The 17,621-nt window shown below is 50.1% G+C and overlaps 2 protein-coding genes across 5 annotated transcripts; both read left to right on the top strand.

Moving 5' to 3' along the window:
* Nucleotides 1–953: 953 nt before the first annotated feature.
* Stoml2 (stomatin like 2) lies at nucleotides 954–4,551 on the top strand. Its single transcript, NM_001031646.1, has 10 exons — nucleotides 954–999; nucleotides 1,234–1,371; nucleotides 1,826–1,925; nucleotides 2,063–2,121; nucleotides 2,210–2,311; nucleotides 2,455–2,589; nucleotides 2,718–2,862; nucleotides 3,014–3,093; nucleotides 3,302–3,430; nucleotides 4,296–4,551. The coding sequence occupies exons 1-10, from the start codon at nucleotides 955–957 to the stop codon at nucleotides 4,422–4,424; spliced, it is 1,062 nt and encodes a 353-aa protein (NP_001026816.1). The 5' UTR covers nucleotide 954; the 3' UTR covers nucleotides 4,425–4,551.
* A 2,449-nt stretch (nucleotides 4,552–7,000) lies between these two features.
* Pigo (phosphatidylinositol glycan anchor biosynthesis, class O) lies at nucleotides 7,001–16,721 on the top strand. 4 transcript variants are annotated; one of them, XR_015619710.1, is made up of 11 exons: nucleotides 7,001–7,042; nucleotides 7,739–8,250; nucleotides 9,142–9,285; nucleotides 9,442–9,565; nucleotides 10,218–10,377; nucleotides 10,872–11,081; nucleotides 11,317–12,844; nucleotides 13,286–13,492; nucleotides 13,692–13,913; nucleotides 15,014–15,084; nucleotides 15,203–15,593. XR_015619710.1 is itself a non-coding variant. In NM_001431175.1 (11 exon segments), coding segments are annotated over 10 exon segments (3,303 nt in total). In that variant the 5' UTR covers nucleotides 7,001–7,042; nucleotide 7,739; the 3' UTR covers nucleotides 15,333–16,721.
* Nucleotides 16,722–17,621: the final 900 nt, after the last annotated feature.

Raw genomic sequence — 17,621 nt, 5'->3', positions numbered from 1 at the left:
AACAGGCTCGAACCCATAAGATCTTAGGCTAAGCTAAGCTGAGTCTTGGACCATAGTCTTATTCCTTTTCATATGGTGCTGGGGACTGGATGGTTTGTAAAGTGAAGCTATAGAAGCTAAACTATGAGGATCCAGATGTTCACACTGATTCTGTAGTTTAGCCTCTCAGAACCTCAGTGTCTGTATATGTAAAACAATGATGAGGATGATGAGGATGATGAGAGTGACACACAGGTCTCTTAAAGCTTGTATTTGAGAGAGCCAGAGACCTGAGCAAGGTGACAAGTTCCAGACAAAAATGAAAGGTTGAGGATCTTTGTTGCCCTCTGTATGTAAGGGGAACAGGCCTGACCGTTTCTGGCTCAGAAAATATGAAAAGAGCTGTTGATGCCTTGGGAAAGAGGGAAGGGAGAAATCTCCGCCCAGTCGTAAGGCAAAGTTAGGCCTCCTGGTTACCATGACAACGGGAATGGGGTCAGTCCCCAGTGGGAGACGGGCACAACAGTATGACTACCCAAGAATGTCACTATGGCAACCACGGCCCGCTAAGGAGCGCGAATCCATTGTCGTTATGGTGACAGAAGAGGGCAGTTACACAGGAGCTGGAGGGTAAACTGAGTCACGGCTGTGGCTACTGAATTTGGTGGGCGGTGTTTCTGTACCACTTGCAGACAGAATATTGACTCAATTTGTACCACAACGCCTAGGAGCTTCTTAGTTTTTGAGAACCAGGACAAACTTGCACTCTCGGGCTCTCTCTTCAAAGTCTACGTTTCCCAGGGAACGATTTGACGTTCGCCAACTAGTGGGGGCGGGGGTTGAGGGGTGGAATAAGACGCCGGAAGTACGTCGGGCGGAGTGGAACAGCCAAAGGAAGGGCTCGGGTTTAGGCTTCAGGAGAGGCCGCTCTGCTCCACCTCTCGTTGGTTCCGGAGGTCGCTGAGGCTGTGGGAAATGCTGGCGCGCGCGGCGCGGGGCACTGGAGCCCTTTTGCTGAGGGTGAGAACGAAGCAACCTTCTTCAGAGACTCGGGACAGAGATCACCTAGGTCTTCGGCTGGGAAGGAGTGGGATTCTAACTTTGGGGACAGACTGGGGTCACAGGTCATGGTCCCCACGTGAATCATTCTCCGGGATCCTTGACGGTGGTGGTGTCGAGATTTAGGGAGATGCCTTCCGGAGAAGGATTTAGGGTTCCGCGCCGTGTCCTCAGCCTACTCTCGTCTTTCTTCAGGGCTCCGTGCAGGCTTCTGGCCGCATTCCGCGCCGCGCCTCCTCTGGACTGCCCCGAAACACCGTGATACTGTTTGTGCCTCAGCAGGAGGCCTGGGTGGTGGAGCGAATGGGCAGATTCCACCGGATCCTGGAACCTGTGAGAACCTCTCGCCCACCTTCAGCCAGTCAAATCGTCTTGTGGGAGTGGGACTTCCTTGGGGCCTGTCTGCACTTTTAACTACAGGGACCAACCCTAGCAGGGACCAGTTCTACCAGAGCCCAGTCTCCTGACCATCCTTGTTTCCCTGCTTTCCTATTAACTTAGTAACTCACAGGCTTCATTCCTGGGGCTACCATACTCTTAGCCCTACCTGCCTGCCTCAAGGTAGCAGTTCCTGTTGACTTCTATTCTGCTGACGTTCAGAGGCCTAGTCTTTCGTTCTTGGACTCTTAGGTTTCCCTACCAGTGACACCTCAGCCTTTGAGGACATGTCTTGGTAGGAGGGATTGCGTTTCCATGTTCTATCCATAACTCATTACTTACTCCAGCTTAACTTAGATTTCCTGTGTATTACTCTCACATTCTGAGAATCAATGACTCCTCTTCCCAGGGCTTGAACGTCCTCATCCCCGTGTTAGACCGAATCCGGTATGTGCAGAGTCTCAAGGAAATTGTTATCAACGTGCCTGAGCAATCAGCTGTAACTCTTGGTGAGAGATATGGGGTGGCAGGGATGTGCTAAAGTGCATTAGGATGTGGTTGCTATAGGTCCAAGGCTTAGGAGAAAGGGCCGGTTGGGACTTAGAGACCTGACCACCCTCTTTTTCTCTTCTCTTTGCTCCTGCAGATAATGTAACTCTACAAATAGATGGAGTCCTTTATCTGCGCATTATGGATCCTTACAAGGTATCTGCCCTGGCTTTATCTAGCCTTCTGAATTGCCTCTGCTTAAAATCCTGCAGCTTCAGTTCTTCCCCTATACCTGCCCTTTCAGGCAAGTTATGGTGTGGAAGACCCCGAGTATGCGGTCACCCAGTTAGCTCAGACGACTATGAGATCAGAGCTTGGCAAACTCTCTCTGGACAAAGTTTTTCGGGTAAGCAGATTTGAACCTGAGTAGGGGCTTAAGGGCGCATACCGTCAGATCTCTTCTGCAGAACAAGACTAGCCAGCGACCGTCCCAGTTTAGGCTCTTGATAGATACATTGACTTGTGCTGCTCACATTTCTTTTCCTCTAGGAACGTGAGTCCCTGAACGCCAACATTGTGGACGCCATCAACCAGGCTGCTGACTGCTGGGGTATCCGATGCTTGCGTTATGAGATCAAGGATATCCACGTGCCACCCCGAGTCAAAGAGTCCATGCAGATGCAGGTGGGGAAAGGGATTTGGTTACTCTAGTTCCGTTGGAACTACAGTCCCCTACTGTAGTAGATAGAGTTGTAAGCCCTGGTTAGAGTTTCCCCTGGCTTCTTCTTGATGGGGGTCATTGGGGCTTCCAGGTAGAGGCAGAGCGGCGGAAGCGGGCCACAGTTCTAGAGTCTGAAGGGACACGAGAGTCAGCTATCAATGTGGCAGAGGGGAAGAAACAGGCCCAGATTCTGGCCTCGGAAGCAGAAAAGGCTGAACAGATAAATCAGGCAGCAGGTGAGCATCGGGTATCGTAGAAGCAGAGGGAGGAGCAGAGCATGGGGCTTTAAAGGTAAGGGCTGGTACAGAAGCTTTGGGCTTCTCTGATTTCATGGGTCAAACTGCCATGTCTTGTGTTTTTATTTATTTATTTATTTTTTTCTTTTAGGAGAAGCCAGTGCAGTTCTGGCCAAGGCCAAGGCTAAAGCTGAAGCCATTCGAATTCTGGCTGGGGCTCTGACTCAACACGTGAGAGGCTGTGGGGATGGTGGGGATGGGGGATGCGAATAGACAGTCGAAGGGTTTCTTTCTTCTGTCTTTGTGGGAAGTTCCTGACATTGTGGCTCCATTAAGCCAGATTGTGTGAGCTTACATTAGGGTTTGTATAGCCCTTTTCTTTTCTCTTCTCTCCCTAAATCTCTGACCTCTGATTTTTTTTTCCCCACTGTGACTACAGAATGGAGACGCAGCAGCTTCACTGACTGTGGCTGAGCAGTACGTCAGCGCCTTCTCCAAACTGGCCAAGGATTCCAACACCGTCCTCCTGCCCTCCAATCCCAGCGATGTGACAAGTATGGTGGCTCAGGTTAGAGCTCTTTGAAGATAAGCTTACAGTAACAGTGTCAGGAGCTAAGGATGAAATGTCTCCAGCCACTCCTGCAGACACCTGTGTCAGGGTTGGGAGTCACCCTGCTTTGATGGTTTGATGTAAGATTCTTAGCATTGTTTGCAGGGCTTAGAAAACTGAGGCTTGAAAGATAAGAAAAACCAAGGGGCTGGATGTGATGGTGCATGCCTGTAATACCAGCGCTCAGGAGATGAAGTTCACAAGTTAGAGGCCGGTTAGGCTACACAATGCAACCTTGTCTCACAAGAAAAGAAAAGAAAAAAAGAGACGAACAGTGATAAAGAAAAAGCCAGGTGTTGGTGGCATGTACCTTTGATCCAGGAGGCACAGGCAAATGGAGTTTCATGAGTTCCAGGCCACCCTGGTCTACAGAGTGAGTTCTAGGACATCTAGGATTACACAGAGAAACCTTGCCTCAAAAAAGAAAGGAAGGGGGCTAGAGAGATGGCTCAGCGGTTAAGAGCACTGACTGTTCTTCTAGAGGTCCTGAGTTCAATTCCCAGCAACCACATGGTGGCTCACAACCATCTGTGATGGGATCCGATGCTGTCTTCTTGTGTGTCTGAAGACAGCTACAGTGTACTCCTATACATGAAATAAATAAAATCTTTAAAAAATAAAAGGAAGGAAGGAAGGGGAAGAAAGAAAAGACAGCCTCGGGGTTGGGGATTTAGTTCAGCGGTAGAGCGCTTGCAAGCGCAAGGCCCTGGGTTTGGTCCCCAGCTCCGAAAAAAAAAAGAAGAAAAGACAGCCTCTTTTCGTGGTTCTGGATACAACTGCATAGTGTTCTTACGGCTCTCTTCTGTCTCGTCTTTCTCCCCAGGCCATGGGTGTCTATGGCGCTCTCACCAAAGCCCCAGTGCCCGGAGCGCAGAACTCCAGCGAGGCCAGAAGAGATGTCCAGACTACAGACACGAGTATTGAAGAACTGGGCAGAGTCAAGCTCAGTTAGTAGAGACGGCTCGGCCAGAGTTAGGGCCGGGAACTCTCAGATTCTGGCTCCAGCCTCCCGGCCAAAGTTTAGTTTTTATTTTTTTATTTGAACTTAATAATCATGTAATAAACTCACCAGTGGCAAATTGGAAACTGTCCTCTTTGATTGGGGGATGAAGTTAGGCAAATCACTCGAGTTTCCTTTGGATGTCCAGGTAGGTTTGAGGAGTTGATTCTCCATGAGGGTTAACTTCATGTGAAGCGAAGTCTCCTGTCTTCAGAAGAAACCTAGCTGTACAGGGGATTAAGCTGTGTCTGCTGAGCGGCCAGCTGCAGACTGTGCCTCCTGCTAAGTGCTGCACGTATTTGGGGACCATGGGGAAGAGGACTGCCTTGGCATGGTAGTTTGGTGGTCCTAAAGGGCTGAGGGTGTAGACTGCTAAGATATTTACTAGGGTTTACAGAAGCAGGTTAAGAGATGGCCATGGTGATGCATGCCTAAGGATGGTGAGTTCAAGGCCAGCTTGAAGTACTTAGTGAGACCCTGTTTCAAAGGAGCAGCAACAAAATTGAACCCCAGAGGTGTCTGCTTTCACAGAGTCCACGGTCAGGTTGGGGTACAGAGAGTCAGAGACTGATAGAACGTCATAAGCAGGACTGGTAAGGGGGTCTGTGGGCAAAGCCTCTTGCTGTGCAAGCCGAATGACCTGAGTTGGATCCAGTATTTTTAAGTCAGTGCTCTGACGAGAGGACTGATATAAGGTGAGCATCCAGGAAACCTCACTGAAGATTAAACTTGAGCTTGGAGATGAAGGAGAGGAGCAGACCCATTTGGTGATCTAGAAATGAAGGTGTCCATTGTTTACAAATGTCCAGAGGCAGGGCATATCCGGTTTATAAACACCAGAGCAAAGAACCTGCTGTGGCTGGAACAGTTACCAGAAGCAAAGAAGCAGCAACTAGAAGTATTTAAAGGGAAAGGGGACCATAAGTGTGAATTTGTAGGACCCCCTATAGGTAGGTGCCCCACATTTACTAAGAAAAGTTGTTTTTTCCTTCTGAGATACATTTCACAGACCATACAGATAACCCATTCTGTAGTTTTCTAGAATTGTATATGTGTGACTTAACCTGCCTTTACCTCAAGGGCCACCATACTCAGCCAGCTTACCCATTTTATGTCTGGGGCTTTGGGGTTACTTCCTTTTTTTTTTTTTTTTTAAAGATTTATTTATTATATATAAGTACACTGTAGCTGTCTTCAGATACACCAGAAGATGGCATCAGATCTCGTTACAGATGGTTGTGAGCCACCATGTGGTTCCTGGAAATTGAACTCGGGATCTCTAGAAGAGAAGTCAGTGCTCTTAACCGCTGAGCCATCTCTCCAGCCCTATTTTCTGGGTTTTTGATTGTTTGGTTTGGCTTTTCAAGAGAGGGTTCTCAGTGTAGTCTTGGCTAGAACTAGCTCTGTGGACCAGGCTGGCCTCGAATTCAAAGAGATCCGCCTGCCTCTGCCTCCAGAGCGCTGGGATGAAAGGCATGTGCCACTACTGATGTTAGGTTTTTAGTTAGTTACCGTTTTTGTCTCCTGTAACCCAGGCTGGCCCCAGACTAGCTGTGGAGTCATGGATGATCTTGATTGTTCTTCCAGTCTCTGCCTCCCAAGTACTGTCATTCCAGATGTGTGCGCTTGTACCAGGTTTTCTAAAGATGGTGCTGGCTTAGCCCAGGTTTTTGAGCATGCTAATGCAGATAAACTCTTGTCAATTGGGATCAAAGGTGTTTGCCACCACCACCTTCATGTATAGGCTTTTATTTAGAATTTTTAAAAAATATTTATTTTATATTTATTTTAGGTATATGAAACACTGTAGTTGTCCTCAGTCAGACGCACCAGAAGAGGGCATTGGATCTCATTACAGATGGTTGTGAGCCACCATGTGGTTGCTGGGAATTGAACTCAGAACCTCTGGAAGAGCAGTCAGTGTTCTTAACCTCTGAGCCATCTCTCCAGCCCTTTAGATGTATTTTTAAAGACACATTTTAATTTATCTTGGTGTCTTAGCTTGTCTTTTTTGTTGCTGTGATAAAATGCTCTTGACAAAAACATCTAAAGGAACAAACAATTTCAGTCCGTCGTGGTAGGGAAATCACAGCAGCAAGAACTTGAAGCTTGGGGCTGGAAAGATGGCTCAGTGAGTATGTACTGCCCTTGCTGAAGACCAAAGCTTAGTTCCTAGCACCCACACCTTTTGTCGAAAAAACAAAAATGGATAGTGAATCTGGAGACTGCTTAGTGGCTAAAGGCAATTGGAGCACTAAGTGCATTTGGTACAAACGTACATATGCATAAATGCATATTTTAAAAATATGGACAGTGGTCCCTGAACTTTTTTTCTTTCATGTTTCTGTACACACCCCGTCATCCTCCACCTCTCCTAGACTAGTACCCGGCCCCCATTTATGAGTTACTGAGTCTCCTATCAAACTTTTCAGCCCAAGTTCCTTGTCGAACTTCCTCGCTGGTGCCGGTAGGTGGCGAGAGATCTCCTGGTAGGGCGCTCTGTCAGGCATGCACACCTCTGTGGTGCCAGACTGCAAGCACTGCCGCCGCACTTCCGGGCGCGAATCCAGGTGAGCCAAGGTCTCCCGAGAATCCTCTATTACCTTCACCCCTAGGACGGGTACCTCAGTTTGCTGCCGGGGTGCCCAGCATCAGAGTGAGCATGTCCAGGTGTTGGCCGGGTGCCCACCGGAGGAGACAGTTGCCGGGACTTCTGGATCCTAGCATAGCTCAAGGGGCTTTATACCAGGGTTCCTGGGGACGTCGTTCCTCAGGTTTTTTGTTGAGCCTGGCCGCCCGGAAGCGGAGCATGACTCCTCCCCGTCGTTTCCTTGGTCCCCACCAGGCGGCGCCGTTTACTCAATCCAGTTATCCGTGTGATTGCTGTCTATTGCCACCCTGGGAATGTTGAGAATAGTCCGAAGAGAGTCATTGAAATGAACTGTCAGAAAACAATCCACCTACCATTTGGAATAGTCTTCCTCCTAGACTATGGTCTGACAGCATTAGATCTCCCAGTTGGCTATGCACAGGTTCCTGTGCTCACCCCCAGAGCCTGAATCGTTAGGTGGGCTCCAGATTGAGATCCAGAGTCTCAGCCTCTCTCCCTCAGACGGGATGACTGGTAGAGACAGCTGGAATGACTTAGCTCTGATTTGTTTACGTCCTGCAGTTTATAGCAGTAAATGATTGTTGCTGGGCACTGTTTTGAGGTCCAAAAGGTCCATTCTTCGCACCACAATGAACATTCTCCTCTTCTCTACCAGGATGCAGAAGATCTCTGTGCTCCTCTTCTTAGCCTGGGTCTGTTTTCTTTTTTACGCTGGCATTGCACTCTTCACCAGTGGCTTCCTTCTCACCCGTTTGGAACTCACCAATCAAAGCAGCTGCCAAGAGCCCCCAGGCCCCGGTTCCCTGCCTTGGGGAAGCCAAGGAAAGCCTGGGGCTTGCTGGATGCCTTCCCGGTTCTCCAGGGTTGTTTTGGTGCTGATAGATGCTCTGCGATTTGACTTTGCCCAGCCTCAGTGCTCACATGTGCCTGGGGAACCTCCCGTCTCCGTGCCTTTCCTGGGAAAATTAGGTTCCTTGAAGAGGATCCTAGAGGTTCAGCCCCACCATGCTCGACTGTACCAATCTCAGGTGGATCCCCCCACAACCACCATGCAGCGTCTGAAGGCTCTCACCACTGGCTCGCTGCCGACTTTTATTGATGCCGGCAGTAACTTCGCCAGCCATGCTATTGTGGAAGATAATCTCATCAAGCAGCTCACCAGTGCAGGTCAGTATGGGCCCCTTTGCAGCTAGGTGTACCTGGGCCTTTAGAAGTTAGGGAGCCAGGACTTCGGGTACCCAGCTGTATATCTGGCTATGGTGTAGGGAAACTGGGAGTAGAGATAGATGGGACCGTTACTTGTGGAAAGGGAGAGATTCTTGTCCTTGATGAAGCTTCTGATTTGCACAAAACGTTTGTTTTTAACTCTTGGGGGCATCCAATTAAGGAAGGAGTGAAGACAGGAACTTGCAGGTATGGAGAAAAGAGGGATCCAAGTTGCGTTCACTTACTGCTTATGAAGAGAGTGGGTCAAGGGCAGCGCATGGTGCATCTGTCTTTAACCCCAGCGCTCAAGAGGCAGAGGCAAGAGGGCCTCTGAGTTCCAGATTAGCCTGGTCTGTAGAGTGAGACCTGTCTCAAAACATACATACATACGTGTCAGCGGCTACCCTAGGGAGAGAGCAGTAGCATGTCGTTTTGCAGGGATGGGAGCAGCAGGGGAAATGTGGCTATCAGAGAAAGCTTCTTGGGGGGAAATTGTAGGTGGTGCTGAATGGATTCCTGTGCTTTGGGATGTGTGGTTGGGATTTCTGTTGGATGTGTACACACACACACACACACACACACACAGAGCTTATGGGTGTGAGCGAGGGCACATGACATGGTACACTTGTGGAGGTAAGAAGACAACTTTGAAAGTTGATTTTTCTCCTTCCACCCTGTGGGTTCTGAGTATTGAACTCAAGTTGCTAGGCTTGGTGGCAAGCTCTCCATATATATATATATATATATATATATATATATATATATATATATATATATATATATGTATGTATATATATATATCTGGTCCTCACATGAACAAGATATGCTCCGACTCCCCTCTTGTCTCTACAGGAAAGCGTGTAGTCTTCATGGGAGATGATACCTGGAAAGACCTTTTCCCTGGAGCATTTTCCCAAGCTTTCTTCTTCTCATCCTTCAATGTCAGAGACCTACACACAGTGGATAATGGCATCTTAGAGCACCTCTATCCTACCAGTGAGTGACAAAGATCACTCAGTCCCTCACTGACCCTGGGAGTTGGGGAGGGTCCCTTTAGTCTGTGGACACTGACGGCAGACTGGGCTTGTACCGCTGGGCGGCCCGACTGGGGTGAGGCTTTACTGCCCTGTGCTCCGTATTCTCCCTCCGCAGTGGACAGCGGCGCCTGGGATGTGCTGATTGCTCACTTCCTGGGTGTGGATCATTGTGGTCATAAGCATGGCCCTCACCACCCTGAAATGGCCAAGAAACTTAGCCAGATGGACCAGGTGATACAGTGAGTGTGGGGTGCTGGCTGGGGAATGGTTTGTAGTTGAGAATCTCAGGACATGGGATTCCATGAGGGGGAGAAAAAATCCTGTGTGGAGCCTGGATGAATTCTATGTGTGTATGTATTTTGAGACAGGGTCTCCTGTAGCTTTGGTTGACCAGGAACTTGCAGAATAAACCAGACCAGGCTGGAGTCCAACTCATAGAAATCTACCTGCCTCTGCTTCCAGTGTCGGGATTAAAGGCATACACTGCGCTTGACTCTGATTTTTTTTTCCCTGTTTTTAGAGACAGGGTTTCTCTGTGTAGCTCTGGCTGTCCTAGAGCCCGCTTTGTAGACCAGGCTGGCCTTGAACTCAGAGAGTCACCTGCCACTGATTCCCAAGTGCTGGGATTAAGGGCTTGTGCCACCACTGTCCTCCACTGCCCAGCAGCTCTGAAATACTTGATCTAGGCTTTTCCCCAAAACCTAGGAACACCATGCATTTTGAATAACTCAGTATGCAGCTCTGGGCTATAGGGTTATGGCTGAAGAGGTGTCTTTTTTTGACAGAAGTTTATACCCTGGTAATGGAAGTCAATGGTGGGGGTGAATGGGCCCCTGTGAAGAATCTTTATTTCCCCCTGCCCTCTGAAACGTGTTCTTGACCCCCCCCTAGGGGTCTGATAGAACGCCTGGAGAATGACACACTGTTGGTGGTAGCTGGTGACCATGGGATGACCATGAATGGGGATCATGGAGGGGACAGTGAGCTGGAGGTGTCAGCTGCACTTTTCCTGTACAGCCCCACAGTCCTCTTCCCTAGTGTCCCACCCGAGGTAAGGCCTGGGTTGTACCTCTCCTGCTCTCCCTACATTGTGACGCCCCTTGTAAGCTCTCCAAACCATCATCTGGCCCCACTCTCATTTATTTTTATTTGTGTGTGTGTGATGTACATATGAGGTAATTGCACATGTGTGTGCTGGTATGCACACTCGTGTGTGTGTGTGTGTGTGTGTGTGTATGTGCAAGGAGACAGAGGATATTGTGTTCTCCAGCACTCTCCACCTTATTTTCCTGAGATAGCGTCTCTCACTGAACCTGCAGCTAGCCTGGAGGTCAGACATCCTCCTGTCTCTGCCCACCATGGCACCAAGCTTTAGGAGTGCATGATCACAGCCAGTTTTATTCACATGGGTCCAGTGAGCCACACTCAAGTCTTTATGCTTATGCAGCAAGTGGTCTCACCTGCTGGACCATCGATCCAGACCCTCCCTCCTACTACTCTTACCTAGGCCTGGTGAGGCTGTTGACCCTTGACCTTTCCTTCTAGGAGCCCGAGGTTATTCCTCAGATCAGCCTTGTACCCACCCTGGCACTGCTGCTAGGCCTGCCCATCCCGTTTGGGAACATTGGGGAAGTGATGGCTGAGCTATTCTCAGGTGGCAGTGGTGGCGGCAGCAGCCGTGGGGATGGGGACGCCTCCCACCCTGATTCCCCTGCTCTAGCTCAAGTCTCGGCTCTCTACATCAATGCCCAGCAGGTAGGTGGAAGGATTAGACTTCTGGGTGACAGAGGACAAGCATGACCCTGTTGTCGTCTTTGTTCTTGCCCATGTCATTTATCCAAAGTCATTTGTTCTCGTCCAAATGCCTTTCTTCCGTTAGCCTTCCTTCCCCCATCTTGGATAGAATTTGAGCCCCACGTTTCCAGGTCCCTCTTGCATGACATCTGTCCTGACCTCTGCCCCGTTTTGTGTCTCTGACCTTCCCTGCCAGGTGTCCCGGTTTCTTCATACCTACTCAGCTGCGACTCAGGATCTCCACGTTAAAGAGCTTCGTCGGCTGCAGGAGCTCTTCTCCAAGGCCTCTGCGCGTTACCAGCACCTTCTGCAGCATCCCCGAGAGGCCGAGGCAGCGCTGAGCTCGTTGACTGCTGACTTCCAGCAGTTCCTGCGGGGAGCTCGGGCTGTATGCATCGAGTCTTGGGCCCGCTTCTCTCTGGTCCGAATGGCAGGGGGTGCTGCCCTCTTGGCTGCCGCCTGCCTTCTTTGCCTGCTTGCATCCCAGTTGGCAGTAGCCCCAGGTTTTCTCTTCCGTCCACTACTGCTAATACCTGTAGCCTGGGGCCTAACTTGGACCCTACTGTATGCTGGAGTCTCTGTAACTACTGGATCAAAGCTAGACCCAGTGGTTCTGGGGGCTGTGGCTGCAGCCGGTTCACTCCTTCCTTTTCTGTGGAAAGCTTGGCTTAGCTGGGGTTCTAAGAGGCCCCTGGCTCCCCTACTTCCGGTTCCCAGACCTGTCCTAGCCCTACTACTCATCCGATTGGCCACCTTCTTCTCTGATAGCTTCGTTGTTGCTGAGGCCAGGGCCACCCCCTTCCTTCTGGGCTCTCTCATTCTCTTCCTGGTTGCTCAGCTTCACTGGGAGGGTCAGCTACTACCACCCAAACTGCTCACAACATCCCGCCTTGGCTCTTCTGCCCCAACAGCCCCACCACGGCACAGTGGCACCCATGCCCTGCTGCTTGGAATTGGGCTGCTTTTATTTACAAGGCTAGCTGGGCTTTTTCACCGCTGCCCCGAAGAGACACCTGCTTGCCGCTCCTCTCCCTGGCTGAGTCCTCTGGCATCTATGGTGGGAGGTCGAGCCAAGAATTTGTGGTACGGAGCTTGTGTGGGTGCGCTGGTGGCCCTGTTAGCTGCTGTGAGATTGTGGCTTCGCCGCTATGGTAATCTCAAGAGTCCTGAGCCCCCTGTGCTCTTTGTGCGCTGGGGGTTGCCTCTCATGGTACTGGGCACGGCTGCCTACTGGGCATTGGCGTCAGGAGCAGAGGAAGTACCACCGCGCCTCCGGGCCCTGGTTGCCGGGGCATCCGCTGTGCTGCCTCGGGCTGTGATGGGGCTGGCTGCCTCGGGGCTCATGCTGCTGCTATGGAGACCTGTGACAGTGCTGGTGAAGGCTGGGGCCGCTACTTCAAGGACCAGGACTATCCTCACTCCCTTCTCAGGTCCCCCTACTTCTCAGGCTGACCTAGATTACGTGGTCCCACAAATCTACCGCCACATGCAGGAGGAGTTCCAGGGCCGGCTCGAGAGGACTAGAGCTCAGGGCCCCATAACCGTGGCTGCATACCAGTTAGGAAGTGTCTACTCAGCTGCTATGGTCACAGCCCTCATCCTCTTGGCCTTCCCACTTCTGCTGTTGCACGTAGAGCGCGTCAGCCTCGTGTTCCTGCTGCTGTTTCTGCAGAGTTTCCTTCTCCTGCATCTGCTTGCTGCTGGGACACCAGTCGCCACTCCAGGTAAACCTTCACCCTGAGGCGTCTGGTCTTAGGGAGTGGTTTCTCACCACGAGGTGGCATGTCCCTCCAGTTGGGGATGACTTCCCTTATCTGCTTTCACCATGCTAATTCCCCTGCCCCCAGGAGAACTTCAGGACTCATTTCTTAGAGAAATGCTTTCTCTCCGTGAGCTCGTTCCTTGACTGTTTCAGTTACAAAAGTGATACATTGTGAATATGTCATCACGGAGTGAGCTCTGTGAAAACGAGATTGAGCCCTGGGTTTGGTGCTAAAATTTGCAGTAGGGAGGGAATTAGATCAGCAGTATTGGCTGTAGGGAAGTTTGGGGTAGCACATGACAGTATATAGACCTGCTCAAGTACTGGGTGTGGATGGTCCCAGCACGGTAGCCGTCAGTTGGGGAATGGGATGGAGTTGTAAAGATGCTATCTTTTCTTCTAGGTCCTTTTACTGTGATGTGGCAGGCAGTCTCGGCTTGGGTCCTTTTGGCTACCCAGACCTTCTACTCTACAGGCCACCAGCCTGTCTTTTCAGCCATCCATTGGCATGCGGCCTTCGTGGGCTTCCCAGATGGTCACGGCTCTTCCACTTGGTTGCCTGCCTTGCTGGTGGGAGCTAACACCTTTGCCTCCCACCTCCTCTTTGCAGGTACCTCTCTGCTTGCCCTTCCTGACTTCTGTTTTGTGGGAAGAAAGGAGAATGTTGGCTCTGGAGGGGAAGATCTGTTGGCTCTTTGCAGTCCCATGGCCCTAAGTTCTTTACAGCCTAAGCTACCTAAGGGTGGTTGGGGACCAGGATGGATTGGCCCCAAGATCCTCCCTTGATATCAGCCCTGTCCTCCCCGGAGGCAGTAGGTTGCCCACTGCTCCTGCTCTGGCCTTTCCTGTGTGAGCGTCAAGGGCCAAAGAAGAGGCAGTCACTCCCAGGAAGTGAGTCCGAGGCCAGAGTCAGACCTGAGGAGGAGCAAGAGGAGCCACTGATGGAGATGCGCCTCCGGGATGCCCCTCATCACTTCAATGCTGCCCTGTTGCAGCTGGGCCTCAAGTACCTCTTTGTCCTTGGAGCACAGGTGGGTGCATGGGAGAGACAACAGAGCTAGTGACCTCTCCTCAAGTGCGCTGTACACTTTTTCTTAGTTTCCAATACTTGGGGAAGGCCCTTGATGGAGGTTCAGAAAAAAGGAAGCGCTTGCTCAAACTGAGACCTCAGATGACAGGTTTGAGACCCGGCCTGGGTCCTCTTACTCCAATCCTGGATCATCTCTCCTCTGCAGTGGCGCTCTGGGCCCTGTTAGTTCCATTACAGATGCTGGGAAAGCTGAGGTTATTATGGCTAGAATTCTTTTCTAACCTGTGGACCAGAGGCAGAAGGTGTGTTACAGACAGACGGCTTCCCGTGCTAGAGGGCAGAGTCTGACTGTCAGCATTACAGATGGGTAGTGAGCTGCCTGCCTTCACAAGAGTCAGGGCTTGGATCAGGACAAGCACTGCACTGCCTGACTCCTATGCCAAGTGTTTCCAGTGCATACATTGTTCTCCTTCTCCTCCTCTCCCTCCTCTCCCTCCTTCTTTCCTTCCTCCTCTCCCTCCTCTCCCTCCTCCCCTCCCTCCTCTCCCTCCTTTCCTTCCTCCTCTCCCTCTTCTCCCTCTTCTCCCTCCTCTCCCTCTTCCTCTCCTTCCTCTCCCTCCTTTCCTTCCTCCTCTCCCTCCTCCTCTCCCTCCTCTTCTCCCTCTTCTCCCTCTTCCTCCCTCCTCTTCTCCCTCCTCTCCCTCCTCTCCCTCCTCTTCTCCCTCCTCTCCCTCTTTCTCTCCTTCCTCTCCCTCCTTTCCTTCCTCCTCTCCCTCCTCTTCTCCCTCCTCTCCCTCCTCTTCTCCCTCCTCTCCCTCCTCCTCTCCCTCTTCTCCCTCCTCTCCCTCTTCTCCCTCTTCCTCTCTTTCCTCTCCCTCCTTTCCTTCCTCCTCTCCCCCCTCTCCCTCCTCTTCTCCCTCCTCTTCTCCCTCCTCTCCCTCCTCTTCTCCCTCCTCTCCCTCCTCTTCTTCCTCCTCTTCCTCTTCTTCCTCCTCCTCCTCTTTCTCCTGTTCTTCCTCCTCTTATCTCTTGCCAGGCTCTATAGCAATTCCTCCTTTGCCTTGCTTCCTCCAAGTCACAGCCCCTCCTCTCTTCCCTCAGATTCTAGCCTGTGCCTTGGCAGCTTCCATCCTCCGCAGGCATCTCATGGTCTGGAAGGTGTTTGCTCCCAAGTAAGTGGGTTCACTTGGGAGGAAACTATGGACGTCCTAGGTTCACAGTGTTTTGCCTTTTTAGAGAAAGGCATTAGACCTATTGTTTGTGTCCTGAAATACTCCACCTTCTCCACAGGTTTATTTTTGAAGCCATAGGTTTCATCGTGAGCAGTGTGGGACTTCTCCTGGGCATAGCGTTGGTGATGCGAGTGGATGGTGCTGTGAGTTCCTGGTTCAAAAAACTAGTTCTGGCACAGCAGAGGTAGCCCAGGCTGTGCATGTTGGCACCTGGCCATGGAGAGAGCTGGGGACTAATCCAGCCTGACCTGTACTGGTGCTGGATATATTCTACAGGCAACTGACACAGCTCTTAAACCACGCTGTAACCAGAGACTGCTCAACTCTGGGACTTTATTATTTTATAACTGAGAATCACCTGGAGCCTGAGCCCTAGCTCCTGAGTTGGATGCATCTGACGGAAAACAGGGGCAGTCACCAAAGTGGAATAAAAGAACAATGTGAATGTTCGTATGTATCTAAGATCTGTGGAAGTGTTCACCAAGTCAGTCTCTTCTCTCAAGATGAGCAGATGCCTCACCTTAGGCAGGGCTTGTTGTACCAGAGAACCCTTTGGCAAGAGGTTGTCTGGATTCACTGACCTCTTCCCAAACTGTTCTATTATCCCGTTTGTCCCGGCCTCTGCCTTGTTGGTCTTTGGTCATTCTGTGCTTTCACTGATAGCAGGGAAGACAAACCCAGCATCATGAAGCACACAGACATGTTTGAACACACACAGAACATGTTCCTAACACACAGTTTGAAGCACTGTGGTTCCCCTGGTATCCTTTCCATTCACAACTGCAGAAGCCTCTCTCTAGGTTTTCAGCCCATGCCACCTTCATTGCATCTTTTTGCCAATTGACTATTCCCAAGTTAAAGCCAAAATGGAATGGAACGATTCTCCTTGTTTTAAAAAAAAAAAAAAAACCAGTGTCACTATGGAAGCCCTAGCTGGCTTGGAACTCAGTATGCAGACTAAGCCAGACTCGAACTCACAGAGATCCACCTGCCTCTGCCTCCCAGTATTGAGAATGAAGGTGTGTGTCACCACGCCTGGCTAATGATTTTCTTGTATGTCCATCCTGTGACTTTCTCTAACTGACCACTCACATGTCAAGTTTAAGGTGTGAGGATGTCCTGAAAATGTCCATCAGCGGAGCTGGGAAGAGGGTGGGACTGTGCTTGAGGTTTGCGGTGTTCTAATTAGGAGATTGGACTTGTGGGTAGCAGATGAACAAATGTTAAAACTGGGACCCATAGGTATGGTAGCACACATCTGGATCCTAGTACTTGGGAGGTGTGTAGGCAAGAGGATTTAGACCTCAAGGATATCCTTGGCTACATATTTAGTTGAAAGCCAGCCTGGGCTACATGAGACCCTGTCTTAGAAAAAGAAAAGTTCAACAACTGAAGCTGGAGAGATGGCTCGGTGGTTAAGAGCACTGACTGCTCTTCCAGAGGTCCTGAGTTCAAATCCCAGCAACCACATGGTGGCTCACAACGATCTGTAATGAGATCTGATGTCCTCTTCTGCTGTTTCTGAAGACAGCTACAGTGTATTTATATATAATAAATAAATCTTTAAAAAAAAAAAAGCACTTGCTGTTCTTACAGAAGACACGGGTTTTATTCCAAGTCTCTACATGCCTGCTCACAATCACCTGTAATTCCAGCTCCAGGGGATCCGGCACCCTCTTTTGACTCCCAGAGGCTCCTGCATGCACAGGGTACACACACAGGCACGCGCGCGCACACACACACACACACACACTCAGGCACATAATAGTTTAAAGAAGGTTCAAGTTGCTAATAGCCAACAAACCCTAGTTTACATGAACAATATGTATTATTTGAGGCAAATTGACAGATGTTTGGTTGTGCTGACAGGAACAGGTTTGATAAGGCAAAGGGAGAGGTTGCTCCCCAGAGTTTATAAGATGAACTTAAATAAAACCTGGTGTGACGGGAAGGGCCTGTGACTCTAGCCCTTGGGAGAGAGTGATAAGAAGATCTGGAGAGGTTCTGACCACCTGGTCTATGAGTGAGGTTCAGGCCAGCCAAGTTTAGGCACAGTTTTTAAAGAAAATCTATTAGAAGTATATACCTCAACGGTTTCTATGTGTTCACAAAGTTGTGTGATTATCCCCACAATCAGTCTGTCAACTCAGTGTAGGATGATGTCATTACGCAGATGTAGGCAGGTATAAGATAGAACGAGGACTGTCATTGGATGAGAAGGAAGGATGGGCAGGAGAAAAGTTTTAGAAAGGAGGAGACTGGAGCGAGGCAGGAAGAACAGAGAGAACATGGAGGCTGATGTTAAGATTCCTCTCTGTACATTTACAGGTTGTTATGAATATTCTTATTTTTTCTTTTCTTTTTTTTGGAGCTGGGGACCGAACCCAGGGCCTTGCGGTTGCTAGGCAAGCGCTCTACCACTGAGCTCAATCCCCAACCCCTTGACTAAAGTCTTAATGTCAATCTTTTTTCAAGTT

Source organism: Rattus norvegicus, chromosome 5 (genome assembly GCF_021556685.1).
Source record: "Rattus norvegicus strain SHRSP/BbbUtx chromosome 5, alternate assembly SHRSP_T2T, whole genome shotgun sequence".
Taxonomy (NCBI): Eukaryota; Metazoa; Chordata; class Mammalia; order Rodentia; family Muridae; genus Rattus; species Rattus norvegicus.
Note: the sequence above shows the minus strand (reverse complement) of the source record. Positions and strands in the feature narration are given on the sequence as shown.